Consider the following 22,497-nt stretch of genomic DNA (forward strand, 5'->3'; position numbering starts at 1 on the left):
AATGGTTATTAAAATTCTTCAGCTGTAATGGGTAGGATCGGATTTTCTCGTTTATAGTAGTTACCGGCCTCTGATTTAATTACATGCCATGCAGCCAAACATTTGAATTTTGTATTATGCTTTCATTGTACTTGACCTTTGCTTCTTTAATTTTATATCGATACAATTTTATTTTAGCTATGTAGCAGTTTTTTAGAAACATGTTATTTTTATAGTTTGGTAATATATATATGGTATAGATATGATATAGATTTGGTATAGATATGAGTATATAGTTTGTTTGAAACTAATGTTTATTGTACTTAGAAATTATGGCATATTGAATAAATTACACATTGAATGCAAGTAACATTATTGCGCTTTTTCTATTCTAGCTGTGTGATAAGTGCCATTTGATTTTTGAATTTGTTGAGGAAGTACTTTATTAGATAAAGAATTGTAGCTAGGTGTTTCATTTTCATCACATTCTAGCTAATATTTTTGCCAGGAGCAATTCCAGGAATTCCTTTCTGTAGTTGAGAACATTTGTATCATTTATGTACGCATAAATTATCGCTTTCTGCAGAAAAATTATTAAGCTTACTGTAGCATAAGCATATGACAACCTATGCATCTGACAGTGTTATGCATCTAGACTACTGCAGTGTTTTCTATTAAAACATTCCTTACCATATCTATGCAACTGAAACATTTCATATAAAACAATTAACAATCACTTTAATAAACATTTGTAATTGAATGGCATAATGCTAAACAAAAACATTCATGTAGCACATCCTTGTTCTGAATAACCATCAACTGTCCAAATAGACGAAAATGTAGGGAAAATTATAGGTTCTGTGCTCACAGACCATGGTTGACTCTTTATTTGGAAATTCTAAGAAGATTGCACAGCAATGTTTGTCAAAAAAAGATCCGATTTATGGCAAACAACTGATTGGTCATTGCACAGTAACAATGCACTTGCATATACGTAGTCATCTAGTTAGCTAGTGACTCAGATTTGGCAACATTGCCACCATTGACACCAAGAAAAAACTGAGGAAGGAGCCTTTAGACATTGCTAAACATGAAAAATGTTTTGAACAAATGAATGGTTGGATAAATGTATGTAGATATAATGGAGAATATGTTGAAGGGACAGTGATGGGATCGGGGGGGGGGGGGGGGTAATGAGGGCAGTTGCCTCCCCCCCAATATTCTCATAATTCATTATTAGACACTACTGTTGTTTATATTGAATTATTTTTGTATTAACATATTAATAAAAAATATACAATCTGAAAGAATAAGAATGTGAAATTCAAAGTAATCAAATAATTCAGAACAACCTTTTTTTGCTGCTGAGTACTGATAGTGGTCATGAAGAATAATGTTAAACTACAGTTCAGCCACCACGTTTGTAGCCTTGGCAGAAACTTCGGTCTAGTCTGACTGCATAACCTCTTTTTCTACTTGTGCATCATTTGGTTGAACCTCTTTTGTTTGTACTACCCTTAGCAAATTCAAAACCCTATTATATACAGTACATACATTATAAACATTCAGCCTAGAGTTACCTATATAAAATTGTAAAACAGTCCCTATTAGTGTTAATATAAAATATTCCAAAACCTCTCTACCATCCATTTAAACAAAGTTTAAATGTATTATACTTAAGTCAAAATTGAAATTTTGTAAATATTTGTATAATTTCTTTGTTAGCTCTCTGATAATTCCAAACAGTATTCAATAAAGTACAATTTGCTATAAGCATTTTTAACAAAAATCAACCCTAAATTTGTTCTATAGCAGTAGCATAAAACAACAAAAGCATGCCAGGAAATATTGGAGTAGTGGGCACAGAAAAATTTGTCTTTTCATTTAAGGTTCAAGTCAATTTACATTCTAACAAAAGCTGACAATACTGGTGGTCGTACTGTTTTTAACTCCTTAAGAACAACTTAACCCAAAACACTTTTATGATTTTATTTTCTTCTTTAATCTTATAATTACTTGAGATGTTTCATATTATTTGTTTGATTTTTATTCATAAGGTAATATTTAGTTTAATTTGTTAATTTCTTATCGCAGGTTAAGTGTAAAAAAGGCCATGATTTGTGGTCCTTACTTTGCCTGTGTAAATAGAGAATTCAGTAATATAACTTAATATAATTTTTTATAATAAATATAATTTCATTAAAAGAAAAAATAGACATCACTAATAGTCATACAAATGATTTTGTAGTAAAAAAAAATATTTTTACTGGTTATTAAACAAATCTTAATCTTTCTGTACCTTTCGGATATTCAATCAGTAGATACTTTATAACAAAAACTAGAAGGCGTGGGTGTGTAATACTTATATTTATAAAATGGAGTATCAACTATTACTCTAAGACCTAAAATTGAACATAAAAGTATTTGAGGTTAATCATTGAGTTATCTCTTTATAAATAGAAAACTCCAAGTTGTCATTTTAAATTACATATTAAGTTTCAACTTCATTATTATTACTTGAAAATATAAAAAACAATCCAGTACCGTATATATTTTTAAGAATCCAAAATATTGGGAAATAACATTGGAAACAAAAACTTATGGCTAATATTTTTTCACAGGACAACCTAACTAATAATCCTATACGATAACCTTTTTCAGATTTGTTGTACCATATAATTTTTTCAAGAATGGAGTAGTGCCGTAGCAGACAACCCTGCCGTGGTCCAGAATCGCTATCCAGTCACCAAGAACGTCTGCCTCCTCCATGAACTGTGTTGTTATTATGATGGTATGATTTCCCCTTTTCCTCTAGAACATTATTATAAGGCTATAAAACATTATGTCTGTGACTTTAAGTAAATACTTGTAAACATTCCTTTAGATAATGTTAATTTTTTAAATTATACTTTTTATTTTTTCAATTACACAATTTCAAACAAAACAGCAAAACCACCAGAGATAATAATAAAAAAGAAAAACGATGTATGCCATAGGTGATATGACATTCTTTATAAAATTATAAAGAATGGGAGAAAAATATAGAACTCATATTCAGCATATAAATCATACTTAGTCTAACAAAAAAATAACCCAAATGTAGATTATAAAAACTAAGTATGTACAACATAAAATGCCCTGAAAGTGATCATGCAAGTACAAGTATATGCGGTATTATTATAAGTATTCATTGTGCCCAAAAATAAAGAAATAGACATCCTCTAGAACTTTGTATTATTTGAGGTATGTGAATCTCATTCATGAGTGACCTCTTCTGAAGTATGGGTTTATCCCCTGGACTTTGTTTTCAAAACTCGAGTACATTGGCAAAGTAATGAGGACGGGTAATTCAAAAATGTCAAATGGGACAAACTATTTGATTAACAGATCCCTTTATTTTGATTGTAGCAGATATACAATTACTGCCAAGTTAATTTTAATTGTAAGCCTTAAGTGGAAATGAATATAAAGTATAATATCATGGCCTGAATCTGAATCCTCTGACCAGTTAATATAAATGTGAAATTTTAACTAAAAGAAAGAGTAAGTTTTGTTTCTGTGCCTGATGGTAGGAGTTTTTAAAACATTGCTATCTTCATTTGTAACATTTTAATTAAAGTTGTTTGTGTGAGTTAACAGCAAAAAGTGATATCTTACCAGAATGAGATCCCAAACATCTCTTCTAGTTTCAGGATCCATTCCCAATGTAGGTTCATCCAGTAACAGGACCTACACACACTGTACTGATTAAAAGTTGTCACAAAACACATATGTTGTTTTGTTCAAGAATGAAAACACATTTCATGATAGCTAGCTTGTATTAGGACCAGGGTCCGAGGTGGTTGCTCCCTCCTCCGAACCATCTGAGGAATTAATAAAATCCATAAACAAATGTTACCAATATTTTTAACGATAAATGATTTAAGTCCAAGCAAATTTTTAAGCCCATTTAATTTTAAAAACCTACTTAAAACAGACAAGGATCGTGGTAACACTGCCCTTGGGAATCTGGTGGTTTGCCTGCTTGATTAAGCAGGTGCCAGCCATAGTAAATGAACAAAACCTACTAAATTAAATCTGGTTCAAAAATTAATGTATTAAACATTAGTTGTTTACAAAATTGTATGGCCAAGATAATGAATTATAATACGGTATTTAAATTAATTATATTACAGTATTTTAATAACTTTTTTCACATAATTCTAGAATTACATATTCAAAACCAGAATACTTGTAGTGATCTTGTATACTTTCTGAGTTATGAATGTTCAAAGTTGCAGTTTGGGTAGAAAAATTCCAAAAACTGGTACCCGTTCTTTTGCTATCAACCAAGAATGTAGCCAGGAAAGAATTGGGGGGGGGGAGGTCCAGATAACTGATATTTTCCCGTAGTGGACAGAGAGTAAGGCCTCATTTTGTTCCTTAAAACGTTCTTGACCTGTTTCTTTGTTGAGAACGATCTTTCAGCAGTACATGTCAGTATTACTGAATTATTTATATTATAATAGTTTACTAAAAATGCAATTGAACAAATTACAAATTGGGGGGGTTCTAGACCCCCCGGACCCCCTTGCTGGCTATATCCTTGCTATCAACATGAAAACTCATTTTATGTAATTTGTAAACTATTTACTTATTACAATACAAGCAATATATTAATGTAGACTCAGTTATCTAAATTTTTCGATCTGAGAGGAAGTTCACAGACATTTTTTGACATTTTTCATTAAGTAGTTTTTGAACTCCACTATATCTTGGTGAGCTAGTCATTTGATTTCACTCTTATGACCTTAAAACACGATTTACACTTTTTACCATAATAACAATGAATTGCAAACTCTGTTGTCTAATATTTATTTATTAAATAATTAGTGTTATAAATTACTGTTAATTAAGAACCTTCAGTTAACAATATTATAATTTACTCATTAAACAAAAATTATTTTTATTGATATCTATTCTTTTTCTATGTTGTGGAATATCAAGTTACGGAATATAGGTTGTGTGTATTTTCAATTTATAGGATAATAAAACATTAAATATATAGATTAATAACTTTAAGACTTATAGTTTGTATGAAAGGCAGTATACTATGGAGCTCAGAGAACAATAAATCATCTGTTAAAAGAGATGGAGGAAAAAGTGGGAGAGTATATGACCTTAAATGCTGTAATAAACCTTATCGTGCTGCACGAGGTTGATAAGAAGTGGTGTGGGCATAGAGTAAGAGGCAAATTTGAAGAAGATGAAGTATGACTGAGATAATAATAAAGTGAATGTTTTTTATTTTCATTCAATTTCATGTACACCTTATATTACCGCACGTAAGTGACCTAGAACAAAGTACCTTAGGGTTACCTATCAGCGCTATTGACAAGGAGACCTTCCGAAGGGTCCCACCGCTCAGAGTGTCAATGTAACTGTGCTGCACGTCCATCAAATGCATGAGCTGCAACATGTTCTGTCCTTCCTCTCTGGCTTTGTGGAAACTCATTCCTTTCACCTTAAAGCATAATAATAAATAATTACTTACAACTCCAAAGAAAATGAAGTGTTCTATCACAGTCAGGTATGTGAAGAAATGATTGTATTGAAAGCATATTCTAAGGTTTCTGTGGATCACTGAATTATTGGAGAAATATTTGTGTCATGTGATTCAAAAGTAGATCCTGATCACATCCTCCTTTGTTATTGATGATGGAAGGTTTGAAATTATAATAGGATTTCAGACATTTGCCATCGTTATATGTCACAAAAAAGTATAACACCATGTTTTGAGGATGGAACTCTACCCTCTTCTTCAGGGGTAAAAAACCCTAAGGCATCTTCACCCAATGCACATAATGCCTTAGCATATTTTTTCACATGAAGAAGTGGGTTGATTTCAATCCTCGAAATGTAGTTTTATAACATATCAATTTTACATTAATTTATGGATGATGGAAATTATTGATTTTGCAGCTAATTAAGATGCCATGTACAGTAGTAACATTCAACTATCGTTGATTTTTCATACTCAACTAGTAATAAAAATAATAAGAAATGGTTTAAAATACTTCTCTTTTTGTTCATGATTAGATTAAAGTTCATTTCCTCCTATTTATCACGCAATAAATGTTTGCTACTGTTCTTTATACACCATAATAAATTGATAGCAAATGATATATTAATTATGTCTATTAGACTATAATGGAATTTTATCAGTTAATCAACTGATATAATAACTATTTTAGACATATCAATATACAAATAACATATACAGGGTGAATTTAAGTTAGTGTCGAAAAAATTTTTTGGGTGATACTACTCAGTTATTATAGGACCAAAATATGAAAATAAAAAATCCCTATCCCATCTATCTTTTAACTATGACCAATTTCGATATTTTGTTAAAAAATCTTGTTTTGGTTCAATAAAAACTCAATTTCCCTACATTATTTTTAATGTTTTATTAATTCTGAATCCATTTTTTGAAATCTACACAAAATTTTACATGGGAATAATGGAGAAAAACTGTCTTGAAAATAAATTTGATACAAACAAAATTGCTAATAAATCAAATTCTTAAGTTTTCAGCAAAATATTAAAAAGATATTAGACCCGAGGAATTAAATGAAGTTAATTCTGAAGAGAGGCCAATACCACAAAACTTGCCCATTTTGTGGGCTTTAAAAATGACTAATGCATAGTCATATCTTATCAGTTTTTACTCCTGACTATCTTATCTCTACAATCACAAGTAATGAAGGAATACCCATTTTTCAGGTTTTATTTTGTCTTTCAGCTGACTTTACCTCTATCCACTTAAAAATAGTTACTTGAGTCGTAGCTATCATGGATTTCACATCGAGAGAGTATGCAGAGATTCATTTTGTATATGGTTTTTGTGGCGGGAATGCTCTGGCTACTCAGAGGGAGAGAATAACACCCACTCGGTACCCAGATCGTAGCTAGAGTTCCTAGTGATAAAGTATTTACGAGGCTACATCAGCGTTTGTTGGAGAGGAGGAACAGTTCACAGGCAGCGTAATAAGGTAGGTCCTGTTCTTCGAGATGTTGGCTTTGATGAACGAGTTCCAGATTTAGTTCAAGAAAATCCTGAGGTCAGCAGCCGACAACTTGCCAGAGAAGTTGGTGTTTCTCAGAGTGTTAGGAATCTTACACGAAAATAACTTCCACCCCTATCACTTTACAAAGGTTTCAAGCATTAGAACCAAATGACTTTGGTCCAAGAGTAGAGTTCTGTTGCTGGCTGCTCAATAGTGATATTTGAACATATCATTTTTTTTGAGAAAAAAAAAAACAAACATTTTGTACACCAATGAGTCTACCTTCACTAGGGCTGGTGTTTTTAACACGCATAACATGCACCATTGGGCCGAACAAAATCCCAGGGCTTCAAGAGAAAGTTCCTTTCAAAGACGTTTTCATCTCAACGTATGGGCAGGAAGTCATCGGAAACCAACTTGTGGGTCCCCACATTTTTCAAGGAACCTTTAATAGTGGATTTTACTTGGACTTTTTACAGCATACCTTGCCCACACTTCTGGATGGACTTGGACTTGATATGGACCACAATCAGAGGGACAACATAGTTTCCAACAGGACGGGTGCTCCTCCTTTCATTGTCAGCAATGAAGTGCGTCAGTGGGTTAACGGACAATTACCCGACATGGATAGGTCGAGCGCTGGAACTGTAGCTAGGCCGGCCAGATCTCCTGACCTATCTCCTATGGACTTCTTTGTTTGGGGGACTATGAAACAGGGAAGTTTACTCGACCACTGTAAACTCTGAGGAAGACTTAAGAAACCGGATTGAGTTAGCTGCCCAAATAGTGCGTAACAAGTTATCTTTGAACGTGCGGTTAGGGCCATGAGGAAGCGTGCGAGAGCCTGCATTAGAAACGGAGGCAGGCAATTTGAAAACAATTTGTAGATTTACTTACTTTTATGATTATTCTTTTTTGAAAACTGTTCTTTATGTGTTTATCCTATGTTTGATTTATTATTGAATTAAACACAATTTTGACTGGTTATTTGGCACCGTGATATTTTAAGTAGACCTTGTTTTCCAATACTGATTCTTTAATAACCAGTAGAAGATGAAAATAAAAGTAACGTTGCATTATGTCATTTTAAAGCCCACAAAATGGGCAAGTTAAAAAATGGATTCAGAATTTTTTTTAAAATTAAAAATAATGGAGGAAATTGAGTTTTATTGAAACAAAACATGATTTTTTAACAAAATAGCCAAATTGGTCATAGTTAAAAGATAGATGGGATAGGGATTTTTTTATTTTCATATTTTGGTCTATAATAGTGAGTAGTATCACCTACAAAATTTTTTGACATTAACTTAAATTCACCCTGTATAAAACATATTATTTTGTTTTATTTTTATTGTTATTTTTGAATTGCATAATCTTAACTTAATTGAGTTTCTTAACTTATAGGAACATATATCTTACATAGAGGTATGTTTTACTATATTTGGGATCGTGAAGTGAGTAAAGAAACCGATAGAAGGAACATATGTATAATATCAAAGTTAAAAGGAGGAGTATGAATGCTGCAATCCAAAATTTCAGGCATTATTATTCACAGTACTGTACTAGTAACTAACTTTATAACATTGTTTGAAAAAACCACTGTTTCTTTCCTCCAATTACAGTACAACATTCTTTTCTTCACCAACTCATGATCAATGTTAAAATCAGTACTTTAAAATCTGAGCTTTTTTTCCAAACACATGCCATATTTATAAATAGGAAGTTCTGAAACTGTACCGGTACCCACAACTATACAGCTATATAAAGATAATAAGACTTTAAGCCTAATCAGACCATAAAAATTGCTGTTTACTCACAACTCCAAAGAAAATGAAATGTTCCATCACAGTGAGGTATGTGAAGAGATAATTGTACTGAAAGCATATTCCAAGGTTTCTGCGGAACTTCTTCAGATCACTGAATATATCTTCACCTCTGAAGTATATATTTCCAGAAGTAGCTGAATATAACCCTTAAACAGTTTACTTTAATTAAAATTATGGAATCATGAGATAAATTAATAATAATTAATAGTAAATAATCAATAGTGGTAACAAAAAGGGAATAAGTTTTGTAGGATTTTAAGATATCAAAATTACAATTAACCCTTTAAGTGTAAGTTGGGAAAGTGTACAGTACAGTCTCTAGTTTTAACTTCAAGAGCTGTAAGACAATTAATTATCTGATACTCAAAAGCATTATGGCCAATTCTTATTTGTAGCACTTTTTTCTATATGTAAATGTAAAAAATAATTATAAATCAGAGGTTAAAGAGGAAAAAATACTGCTCATTCGTTCAGTAGGCATTTCTCCATCTAAAAGGGGGCATTAAGGGTTGTCTTGGAGGCTGGACCAGAGGGATAGTGGGAACGGGGTTCTTCCGATCAAGTGGTGCTCTCACACCCTAGCAAACCTCCTCATTTTTTACACAGTAGTTTTTGTGTTTAAAAACAAACATAACTCCTCAGTCCACAGTCATAATTAAAACACTAAAGGAAAGTCTCTTTGTTGATCAATTCCATCTTTCTTTGTCTGAAAACTTAGTTTTCATTTTTACACCTAAGCTTTATAATTCCCTTCCACATTCTTTAAAAAGTGCTAATAATTTTAAAATTGTTAAAACTAATTTCGAAAACCACTTGATAGGGAAAACTTTGTAACCTTCAGAAGGCACTTGAAGAACAAATGACCTGGGGTGACCAAATCAGCATCGTGAATTTGTATTTCTAATTTATTATATACATTGTGATTTCTTTTGTATTATCATTAAAACTAACACAAATGCATATTGTACAAATGAATGTACTATTTGAATGATTTTGTATGTATTATTTTTATGTAATTACTTGGACAAAAAACTGTAAAGTTCCAACTGAGTAAATAAAGAAGTTTGAAATGAACTTTTACATGCATATAAATAGTCCTAGTTGCTGATAAATTCATATTTAGAGTCAAAATGTCAAATAAGACACACATTTTCTGATATTTTTGGACAGTTTATCCTTGAAAACGTGTTGTGCAATGCATTAAAAGTATAATGTAATCGATTGGCATAGAAAGAACATGTTAAAAAGTGAACATTGGCTTGAAAGGAAGCTTAGCACCTCATTGCTTAGCCCCTTACAGGAATGACAGTTGTTAGGTTGAAACTTTTATTCCCCAAATACGCACTCAAGTATAACAGTGCACGGAATATACCAAGCGTACTCATGAAAACGTTAATTTGTAGAATAGCAACTTCAATTCCGTTTTCCACTCTTTATAGTTTATTGTTTTATTTTGTCTCCTTCCAGCCCTCTAGTACATTGGACATTTTCTCTATTCCCTGTCATGACGGTATTCTGAATGATATTCTATCTTTTAATTTACAGATCCCACTCTGCCTTTATTGATCTTCTCCTTACACCCAATTTTCATAATCTTCCCACAACAAAGCAACTTGTCTACAATCTATTACATTTCTTTTTCCATTAACAACTTTTAAATAAATGATAAAAGGCAGTTACTTAAAAAAATTCATTTATTCCAATTCAAAATTTTACTTTAATATCCGAAAATCCTAAAGTACAACCTCTTACTCCAATTCAATGTATTTTAGAAATATATAATGTAAATAAAATATATGTAAATAAAACATGACAATTTTGTAAGATGACATGCTTATTTTTAAAACCAAGATAATTATTATAAAAGTTATATATAACAGGAACAGCTGTTAATAGCAAATGTGTAGTTGCAAGTGTAATAATTGGCACACAGTACTCATGTCAGATGTAATGAAAACATTTTGTTGAATAATCAAGTTGAATGATTATATGATTATATATCTTTCACATACATAAAATATACTACTCTTTAATTTCTTTTGGTCATTGAAAATATAAAGTAGGGTGATGAAAATAAAAAGCACAAAAAACTGTATTGTTTTAACGCAATTTTCAGCAACAATACAATCATATATTATGGCATGGTGCTCAAACAGTTAAGAGTAAGAAAATATAATAGGTACTGTATATAAAACTGAACAAATATATTGCATTTTAAAATTACTCAAGAATGTTCTATGCTTAGACGTAATACGTGTAATAAAATAAATAGCATGTGATTTACCTGAAAGTATGCCCATTAAAGAAGTTTTACCAGCTCCATTATGGCCGAGCAGAACGGTTATAACGTCCTGATATATGTTCATTGTAACACCGTCCAAACCGACCATTTCACTTTTGTAAATCTTTTTTACTTTCTTCACAAATATGCCAACCTTAAGGTAAGGCAATGGTTCCTCGTAGGTAGACTGTCCCATAAACTTTTGTTTAGATGAGTAGCATTTCTTCTTTTTTAATCTCTGTTGACCCAAAATAATTTGATTGCATAGAATTTTCACTGTATGATGCAGATTTAAATACATTGAAACAATTTTATTGGATTTTAACTAATATCTAATTGTTTTTTAAAAATTCAATAAAAAGTAATACATAACATTATTTTTATTTGGATTAAATATTTTTCAGAGAATTTTATCTTGTGATTATTGATAACAAACCCCATTTCTCATCAATCAGTTGAAATTTAACAAAATTGAAGAATGAGATTCGAATCCCAGTATATGAGTGTAAATAGAGTTAACTAGTGTACAGTTTATAATTATAATAATAATAACAATACACAAAACTCAGACCCTCTCTTATTGACTTTTGAACAGAAATATAGCAACCAATATCCTTTGAGAGATCGTTCTAAGATCTTGATTTTTTTTGGATATACAAGAGCTTCAACCCCCAAACCTAGATGGGTAATTAGAGGAGGGTAAGTAAAAACGTTTTAATTGTAAACCCCTATTGAGTGATATTTAAAGATCCTTATAGATGAATAACTATGGTGCAAACCAGAGGACTCTTATCTCAGTGCAGTAGTCAATGGCGGCATGTCAAAGTTTTAATTTAAAAATCGATACTTTTGCAAACTATCAATAATGAAATAATATATTTATTTTATTTTCAAACTTTAGGAGGTTTACACTTAAAAACTTTAACTTAATCTCTCCAATCTCTTTTAAAGTTGAAGTTTTTTATATTTCTTAAAAGCCATTATTTTAGTCTAATAATGATCTCCACATGGATATTGGCGGATACATTTCTGTTCAAAAGTTAATAGGAGGTGAACGGTTTGGGACAGCTGGTATACTCTATTTGTGCAGAAATTATTATATATTGATATATACAGTTTTATCTCCTCCTGGAAAAAAGATATAGAATACACTCTTTCCTGTTTTGTTGTTAATAAAAATTAAAAATTTGGAGGATTAATCCTTTTATTTTATTTAATAAACAAAAATTTTGCAATTAAACTTTCTATTCAAATTTTAAAGTATGTTTAATTAATTAAAGTTCATTAGTGAAGTACTGTAACAATATGTTGTTTTAAGATATTTATTAAATTACAGTTAATCATTTATAAGTATGTAGATGATATTTTAGAGATTTTAATTGACTGTAACAAGTGACATATTTTATAATTGCTAAATACATACAACTTATAACTATTATTAGTTTTTATGGCAAATATGTAAAAACTAAAAAAGTTAGGTAATTATTTAAAAATAAACTCTAAAAATCTAATATATTTAATTCATCAAAACATAATGGTCTATTTACCTGAAAACAAAAATTCCAAGGCTTTGCGATACCAAACGGACCCGGTTTTACACAGTCCAAGTACCATGTAATAACACTGTAAAACACTATGTCGAAGAGCAACATGAAGAACACCCAACCCATGTGCATGTCATATGTGGAAAATGGACATTTGTCAATTATTTTATCCCAGGATAGGAATTCACCTGGAACAATGTACTTGGTATTGGTACTATATATTGCAAGTTAACTTGGGGCACATTTCAATTGTATTAACAAATGAGTAGGTAGCAGTAAAAATGTTGTATTATGTTATACAACTTGTCAATATTGTATCACGGTATGTAAATGTAGCGGTGGTTGGTAATAAGAAAAGAAGGATTGATAAGAAGAAAATAAAGACTAAACTCTTTTGATGCACTCTTCGGGAAAAAATAAATAGAGGATAACACATACATCCAAATAACCTTGAGATTTATCTATCTTATAAGGCAGCTACACCAAAGAGATAAGGTAACTGTAAAATTATTTCCTATCTCTCCTACGATCCACGTACGACATATCTCAAAATGACAGCGAGAATCTTACAACTGCTAAAACAAAGTGGATGGAGTAGTTTTTATTGTTGGCTTGAATTTCATTTAAATTTATTTTGCTTCATTTCCAATACAATATAAATTATATTTTATGTCACAGTTACATGATATAAACCGATGCAATGGAGAATCGAAAGATTTGACAGAACATAGTAAATGATGTAGCGCACAAACGGATAAACAGACGACCTGCCTGCCTTTTTAATTTGTGACCAAACGTAAATAAAACCACAAGGATTCTATATATCAACACTTAAGTCTCTAGGACCTTCCTCTCAGGAGTTATCACGACTTTGATCTCATGATCAATAAGATCTGGGGAACACAGTTAAGGCTAGTGCTTTGGACTAAGACGAACCTATATACCAAATTTCATGCCTAGGACCTTATCAAAAGTTATAGTACAAACATACTGATAGCCAATGACACGATTGTCAGATCCTTAATAAAATACTCGTATGATTAAATTCGGCAATGTATCCATATCCACTATCCAGGTAACACTAACAGTGATGCAATGACAAGCACGATAAGGACATAAATAATAATGACTAATCATAACTCATTTATAACAACTGTTAGGTACTTTAACACCAATATTTTAATGTCGTAATAAATAAAAATGAGGTGGCTAGCTTTACGCACTACTCTTGTCTAGAATCAGTAATCTGTGACTTACGCCTGTTGTCATAAAACCTGATGACGTTGAAGCCTGTGGTGATGGCTGCAGTTGGAAATAGGCAGATGATGAGGCGGAGGAGCCAGGGAACATGTTCCGCCAGCACCAAAGGGTTTAATAATGTGAACGTCCCGATCCACATGATTACACCACAACTCATAGCCGCAACAGCTGGTACACATAGATTAACCGGTTTAGAGGGCCGTTTATAGAATTTTACATTGGGGGAAGATAAAGTGCAGCAGACATTAATTATTACTTATTACAGTATGGTATATACAAGGTGGTGTAATAAAAATTTTTTTTAACATGTTCTTTCTATGCCAATCGATTACATTATACTTTTAATGCATTGCATAACATGTTTTCAAGGGTAAACTGTCCAAAAATATCAGAAAATGTGTGTCTTATTTGACATTTTGACTCTAAATATGAATTTATCAGCAACTAGGACTATTTATATGCATGTAAAAGTTCATTTCAAACTTCTTTATTTACTCAGTTGGAACTTTACAGTTTTTTGTCCAAGTAATTACATAAAAATAATACATACAAAATCATTCAAATAGTACATTCATTTGTACAATATGCATCTGTGTTAGTTTTAATGATAATACAAAAGAAATCACAATGTATATAATAAATTAGAAATACAAATTCACGATGCTGATTTGGTCACCCCAGGTCATTTGTTCTTCAAGTGCCTTCTGAAGGTTACAAAGTTTTCCCTATCAAGTGGTTTTCGAAATTAGTTTTAACAATTTTAAAATTATTAGCACTTTTTAAAGAATGTGGAAGGGAATTATAAAGCTTAGGTGTAAAAATGAAAACTAAGTTTTCAGACAAAGAAAGATGGAATTGATCAACAAAGAGACTTTCCTTTAGTCTTCCTTTAGTGTTTTAATTATGACTGTGGACTGAGGAGTTATGTTTGTTTTTAAACACAAAAACTACTGTGTAAAAAATGAGGAGGTTTGCTAGGGTGTGAGAGCACCACTTGATCGGAAGAACCCCGTTCCCACTATCCCTCTGGTCCAGCCTCCAAGACAACCCTTAATGCCCCTTTTAGATGGAGAAATGCCTACTGAACGAATGAGCAATGTAGAAACCCCAGGATATAATGCTGTAGCTAACTTTTGATCCGAGTAATCCACTGTAACCCAACCTGAGAGTTTCTCTGGAGATATATTTAGAAAGGTACCTCACAGCAAAAGTTGCAGAATTAAGATATTCAACTAGCAAGTTAATGTTCCACTCTAGATTTAAATCTAAATGAACACTTAGAAATTTTGTAGAATACACATTTTTGAGAATATGAGCAATGAGAAAGAATTGGTTCAGGATTTTAAGAAATTTTTGAGAATTGAATTTCAAAAGATTTGTTTGTCACCGTTCTAAAAGAAAATTGTAATGGTTCATGTATACTGCAAAATCAAAATCAAATCAAAACATCCTTTAATAACATGTTCATTGAGAACAGAAATGGTGTCAATTATACATAGTCATAATTCAAATCACATAGAGAAACAAATTATACATTTGTAAATGAGACAGTGAAATGTTTTAACAGATAAAGCGTTCTTTGGGATCGTTTTAGTCATGTTGAAGGAACTCATTGATGGAGTAAAATGGACATTCGGCCAACCAGCTGTGAAGTCTTGATTTCAGCTTGCTTCCACTTCCTGTTCTTATGTCCCTTGGTAGACGGTTGAAGAATTTAGCACCTTTAATGTGGTTTTTTTCTCATATTGAGTGAGGCGATGTGCTGGGATGTTGTAGAGGTTGGCATTACGTGTGCAGTAGGTGTGTAGATCCGATCCTCTCAAGAGATCTTCTCCATCCACGTACATCACAACTTCTTTGATGTAGAGTCCAACAATTGTTAAGATATTTACAATTACTGCTTCGTAACATCAAGAACAAGATTGATACAAGTGTTTCCAATTAATTGCTAGTAACTGTGGGGGATAAGGCAACATTGTAAACTCCATCCACATCACAAAACTGGTTCTCATTTATTGCAGTTGACTTCAGGACTGAATTCTGTTAATCATGTCTCAGACAATTATAGCCAATCACATGAAATGTAAAACACGTATATCTGTTGTATCTCTGTCTTCTGTGAAGTTCTTACAATATAATCTAAATTGGAATTGTTTACTAACATTTACTGAAAACATCTTAATTCAGTAATATTTGTTTGTAAGGTTGTTTTTGCTTGTGGGGAAACGCTTTGGCTGGGGCATCTGTGACTTGGTCAAATCAAAGTTACAGCATACAAATGCTATTAATATCTGAAAATCAACAAGTAGTAACCTTGATTATAGAGTATACATGTTTGTGCAGACTCTGACTTGTATGCCAGATTGCCAGTATTTTTTCATGTCCACCGCCCATAGAAGTGCCACCGTCGACTCTGTACGTCATACAACTACGTAATATCAGCTACGTCTCAACAGTGCTGCCCGCAAACTCTAAGCCCCTATAGAAAATTATTTGTTTTTACAGACTATTAATATAATAAAAACCTGTTTTGTGTTTACAATATTGATAAGCATATTTTTGTCACTAAACCATGCTCATCTTACTTATTGTATAGATATGTATCCTTGTTGTAGAAAAAATTGATTTTCATAATCTCTGTATTATATTTATAACATTATAAATACTAAAACACCTAAAGGATTGGGGCAATTGTTTAGTTGTATTCAAACAGATTTAATACCAGTAAAAACTAGAAAATTACCAGAAAATTAAACTTACGGTTATTGAACACAGCAGTGATTGCAAAACAAAAGATTAATGAGGCGACGCAAAAGAGAAAATAAAGGGACCACAAGAGAGACAGATCAACGAAGTCTAGAAAAGCAGCCTGTCCTTTGGTGAAGTTGACACCAAGTATCACAGTCACTAGCATTGTCGTGACTGCAAACATGAGTATGGAGTATAAAAGCCAACTTATCCACATAGAAAGAGAGTTCAATCCAACGATCCTCATCAACTCCTGAAACATCAATACAATTAATGTACAACATACGGTCAATTTGACACCAAGTACCATTGCTACAAGAATAGTGGCAGATAATCATATTAGTATGGAATATTAAGCCAATTAACAGCCATTGAAGCCAATATACAAGCCAGGGAGAGAGAGAGAGAGTTCTATCCAATAAACTTCATCAATTCATGAAACAAGTTTATACTGTAAAGTAGATGATAAAATTGGATACTTTTTTATGGTTATCTTGATGCTCAAAATAGATGTATAAAAATAACTCACATTGAGACTAAATATGCTACTTCGTTGAAAACATGTTTTTATTGTAAACAAATAATATTAGTATATACCCTTAATTAACTAAGGGTACATGAATTTTGAAACAGTAATGTCAGCTCTAGCTCTACTATTGCCTTGTCTACGTTTTAACTTCGGCGTGAATCTTTTTACTTAAAAATGATTCAGTTTTAAGTATTAAACAGTGTATTAATGGTTTAATCCTGTTTTCTGATTGTTTCTACTTGTACAACAGTATCTTAACTAACAGCTTGAGTTGTTTGAGGTTCTGGGTATATAGGCTAATTAATCATCCTAAACCTCTTTCAATGTGTTTTCAACTCAATACGGTACATGATATTTGATGTATCAAGTATTTTCGATAAACTGTTTTATTAGAATATATGTATTTTAATAAATGTATGCAATTAAGTTCCAGAATTAGCCAAACTGGTCAAGACGTCTATTAGATATATGTTTTGGAATTGCTTTGTTTTCTTTTCATAATGAAAAAATAAGAGTATACCATTATTCAAACGATGATTCAATAGAAATGAAGTTTTAATAAGTTACATAGGTAATCAAATATGTCAAAACATCTACTAGACATCTACTTTCAAGATTAATTTTTAATTTTGCTTTCCTTAATGAAATACAAAGAGTAAACAGTTGTTCTTAGATGTTTTAATAAAAATATTGTTTAGTGCAGTAGCACATGAAGCAAATTGAAATGTTTTTACATTTTTTACCTTGACTCCGGTAGATTTTTCCTGTACTATCCTTCGAATGACAATTGGCACAAAGAAAATAAAACCAATCATGGTGAACAATGGAAGTAGAATTGTAATGAAAGTTTTCTCGTCTCTTTGTAGATCCAAATCTTTTGGATACGGAAACGAATGAAGTTCCAACTGTAAAATAATAATTCTGCATATTATCGTTAATGTAGAATAGGAATCAGAAAGTCGAGATAATATTAAGGTAAACGTACAGGTACTAAATACAGTGTTAAAATATTACATTTTTAATATCCTATTAACTATTTCTTTATTCACATTTCACATTATTTAAAGTAGCCTATTAAAAGACTCAATAAAAAATACGCATAATCAAATAGGAAATCCGAAAAATCAAATTTGAATAATTAGCCAAAATAAAAACTTAACAACTTTGAGGGAATCCAATAGGTTCATAATAACTTCAGCGTGGCGTCCCAAAATAACTCCATTATTATTATATTTTATAACCTTCCCAAGGGTTGAACCCATAAAGTGATTTTATTTACACCTGTTGCATTTTTTCAGTTGCACTAAACGTTTTCTAGCAAATACGGACTGAACACATTTGCAAATTTCTATTAACCTCCCCAGAAATCAAACCCACGATCTCTCTCGGTTAGAAATCTGCAGCGTCACCTCTACGTTGCTGTGGAGGTTGATGTTGGACAAGTTTTTGGAAATCTCGTACTGTACTTACTCTCGTATTTTGGTCAGGTAAAGACACAGTCCGTTATCGGTACCTTGCGGTGCGACAGAGGGAAGCAGTACATGTAAGGTGGTTCAATCGATTTTCGGTTTAGAAAATATGTTTTATGATAAATGTACATTCAAAATCTTTATGGCTTCACAGGCAATTTGTAATCTAGAAAATAAAAGCGGCTGAAGATAAAAATATGAAATTTTCACAATGTGTACATGAGTTTTTGAACTTAATTTAAAAACTTGACATTTTAAAATTAAAAGTATTAAAAGAAAAACAATTTTCTTTGTTAGAAATGAATAAAAACATGTCAATTCTTGTAGCTGTAACTCAGGTATAACAATTTTACCTTTAATTATCACAAAATTGCTTATTTTAACGTGGAGTAATTCACATTCTCCCGACTTTCTTCCATTCAGGGAGGTCGTCTTAAAGGAATATGAATTTCACATAAAAAGGATTTTTCAAATCCAAAACCGATTGGGCAACCTTACATAAAATTCTATCACCACTGATGCGGATTGATGTTATAAAGTATTAACACTTAGAATTAAAGTTTTAACTATTATTTTGGTATTCATTGATACTAGGGGAAACCCCCATGGAATCACCATTCTCCCATTTTTCGCTTTTTTGCGCAATCCTTAAAAATTTAACATTATTTTATTTAAACGTACATACCTCGAAAGGTACGCTCTCGCCAAGAATCATTTCTAACAATGCCTTTTCAATATACCACTGAAGAACGGGAATTCCAGATTGAATGTAGGCGTCTAAAACATCACAACAGTTCAATAATTCAATAACAAACAGTATTAAACGTGTTTGTGAATTCAACTATCAGGGAAAGTTATACAAACTGGAAACATTTCTTAAAATATAACGTATACAATCATTACATTTTGTGGCTCAAAAACGTTTATTTCCTGTTTATGACGTGTTAGTTACAATTTTTGTAAAATTGTACTATTATTTGAACGAATGTTGAAGCACGATTCTTTATACTTTGTAATCCTGTAGCATTCTAGATAGAAATTTTTACCTAACGTCATAAATCATAATATTAGAATAAAGCTTTCAGAGATTCTTGCTCGACTGCTATAAGATCAATTGAAGTTAGTAGGGCTAAGTACTTAAACCTTGCTTCAATAGCAGAGAGTTGTATGCTATATGCCATTCTGTTGTGAAAAATTCTTATTCTCTCCTAATATAAATGGGCTTTTAAGATTTAAGAACATCAAAAAAATCTTAAATAATCATCGGTCATCAGTTAAATCTTATTTAACACTTATTGCAGATAACTTCAGGACTGAATTTGGTTAATATTATAGTCAATCACATGGAATGTAAAACATCTAATCTGTTATATCACCTCTTCTGTGAAATTTTTACAGTATGATCTCTTTGTGCAGTCAAACTTTTGGGTTTGTATATGGAATAACAGTCGAATGGGAATTGTAATTTAACAATCGATGCAAAGATATCATTTTAGTAATACATTATTTGTACTAAGGTGATCTCTTGTTTGCTTCTTAGGAAACCCTTTGAGTGGAGTATCTGTGACTTATTTAAACCTAAGCTGCATTTTACAGATTCTCTGAATGTTTGGAAATCTAAAAGTACTAATCTTGATTATAGAGCATACGTATATAACATTACATTACCATGCAGACTCTGACTTTACGCCAGTGTTAGTTCATGTCCACTGCCGATAGAAGAGCCACCGTCGCGTCGTCTATTAATTGTACGTCATACTACTACGTAATAACGATTACGTCACAACGGTGTCGTTCCCCTATTGGTTAAATAATGTCCCTAACAACGTTCATTATTTAGTAGTACATTAAGACATATATTTACCTCCAGAATACCCTTTACCATAGAAGTCGTTGGAAAAGAGTTCAGAAGTTCTAACGCTGGAAGAAGTACACATCAGTTTGTACTCCAAATCTATATCGAAAATCTCACTTTTCTCGCTGAAAACTACTCCAAATCCAATACTCTTAGCAGACTCGGACGTTTCTTCCTTGAAGTATTTTGTTGTTAGCCAATTGGACACATGCAATTCTTGGCTCATTCCAATGAATGTTCCTAAGCACAGGTGGCATTGAATTAAGTGTGAACTGATTTAGAGTATAAGTTAAATATTGCATTAACACATTCAGCAAACAATATCTTGATTAACAACGCCTTTGTATATTTTAACAACGTAGGCTATAATATAGCTAGAGGTGTATCATTTATCAGATTGACTGCAACAGACTTTTATTGATACTATCCCGACTCTATTAAACTCTGCAAATAAATTGCTTTTGTTGCAGTGAAGGTTTTAACAACATATAATATAGCTAGAGATGTATGAAAATGTAATGTGAATGATTGTATGATTCAATTGAGGAATAATTCCTGAAGCCATTATTGTACATAATGCATTTATCAATTAATTTATAGCTGTCAATACTTATATTTTAAGAAACAAAAATATTCTAATGACAAGAGAATAAAATAAAATGTTATAAATTGAGATCAAAGAGTGTAACCCCTTTCTAACATTTAAGCTATAGCATATAAGATTGGAATTTCGGAATGTAGCCTATGTCATGTTCTCAAACTTTAAAATGGCGCCTCTTAATACAAAATAAAAAATCCTCTTAAGTGATATGTAATTTTAAAGAGAACAAAACTGTGTTTTTGTGCAAAGGAGTAATTTAAAATAACATAGTTTTTTCATTTTTATTTTACTCTCAAGGACACAAGGGGTTTTCTTTTATAACACTTTTAAACAATACAGAGAACAAGGTTTACATTTGATTCTATCCTGTATATTTTACACTAAATTTCGTTCAGCTGAATTTCATGGGTATGATGTAATTTGTTTCATCGGAAATTTCGTTAATGCCGGATAACTTTCAAGTTCATCCTTTATGTAGCAAAAACGGGTGTTTTACATGAAGTGTAAGCGGAACAAAACATTATTTTTCATTTCTTAGAATTGAATCTACAATATACCGTATAGGTTCTTTATTTACCTGGAGATCGGTTCATTTGATTTCGGTTAGACGTGACTATAATGTAGTAAAATTAAAAAGCCAAAGAAAAATACTAGGCTAAGTAAACAAGAATGTGCAGATTTTCTTCGTATTATCTCCACTTACTTATTTTTTTGTCGATTTCATGTTTGACAAAAACGTTGAGAAATACGTGTTCCATGATCCTAACAGTGGCATTAGTCGATGGACTGAATAAAACGTCGACATATTCTTTGTTATCAAATGCTTTATGAACCAAGCTTGTCAAGTTATACCGCGTCCCCATGTAGTCCAGGTTATTGTCATTGCCTGCACCCTTTAAAGTCATCAAATGGACGTACGACAACAAGAAAAATAAAATTGCCGGGAATATAATCTCAAACAGCGTCAAAACTGGGGTTAGTCTTCTTGCCTTGTACGTTTTCCATAAGCAAGCTTTGAACTTCTGGCTTACCATTTCCTCCCTGAAAAAGAAAACATTATTTTTTTCAGGTGATCTACAATAAGTTTTATATGATGAGCCGTGCTCAAAACTTTGTCAAAATATGTTTTTATTACATTGGAAAGTTTTGTAGTTGTTAAAAAGCAACAATACAAAAAAATATAATTAAATTAAGTAGGTCTATTTTAAATTTGTGGATTAATTCATGATTATGGCGTTCCGCTTTATATCACCGTGGTTGAAGGTGGTAGAGCTGAATCACGATGAAGCTTAACCAACCAATGTGAAGGTTGAATTTAGCTCCAAGTTCACTTTTCTCTTAGTGCAGCGTCTGGAA

At 31.7% G+C, this 22,497-nt stretch overlaps 1 protein-coding gene across 1 annotated transcript in view; it reads right to left on the reverse strand.

Moving 5' to 3' along the window:
• LOC124352949 (phospholipid-transporting ATPase ABCA3-like) overlaps positions 1-20,774 on the reverse strand; it is a 48,859-nt gene extending 28,085 nt beyond the window's left edge. The window contains exons 1-11 of the mRNA XM_046802689.1: positions 20,550-20,774; positions 19,371-19,462; positions 17,960-18,121; positions 16,700-16,940; positions 13,937-14,107; positions 12,683-12,867; positions 11,139-11,373; positions 8,846-9,000; positions 5,327-5,482; positions 3,637-3,708; positions 2,652-2,790 (exon numbers count right to left, since the gene is read on the reverse strand). Coding sequence (XP_046658645.1) covers positions 2,652-2,790; positions 3,637-3,708; positions 5,327-5,482; positions 8,846-9,000; positions 11,139-11,373; positions 12,683-12,867; positions 13,937-14,107; positions 16,700-16,940; positions 17,960-18,121; positions 19,371-19,462; positions 20,550-20,766 — 1,825 coding nt within the window. The 5' untranslated portion in view covers positions 20,767-20,774. The remainder of the gene's footprint in view (positions 1-2,651; positions 2,791-3,636; positions 3,709-5,326; positions 5,483-8,845; positions 9,001-11,138; positions 11,374-12,682; positions 12,868-13,936; positions 14,108-16,699; positions 16,941-17,959; positions 18,122-19,370; positions 19,463-20,549) is intronic.
• Positions 20,775-22,497: the final 1,723 nt, after the last annotated feature.

Source organism: Homalodisca vitripennis, chromosome 1 (assembly GCF_021130785.1).
Source record: "Homalodisca vitripennis isolate AUS2020 chromosome 1, UT_GWSS_2.1, whole genome shotgun sequence".
In the NCBI taxonomy this organism is placed as follows: domain Eukaryota; kingdom Metazoa; phylum Arthropoda; class Insecta; order Hemiptera; family Cicadellidae; genus Homalodisca; species Homalodisca vitripennis.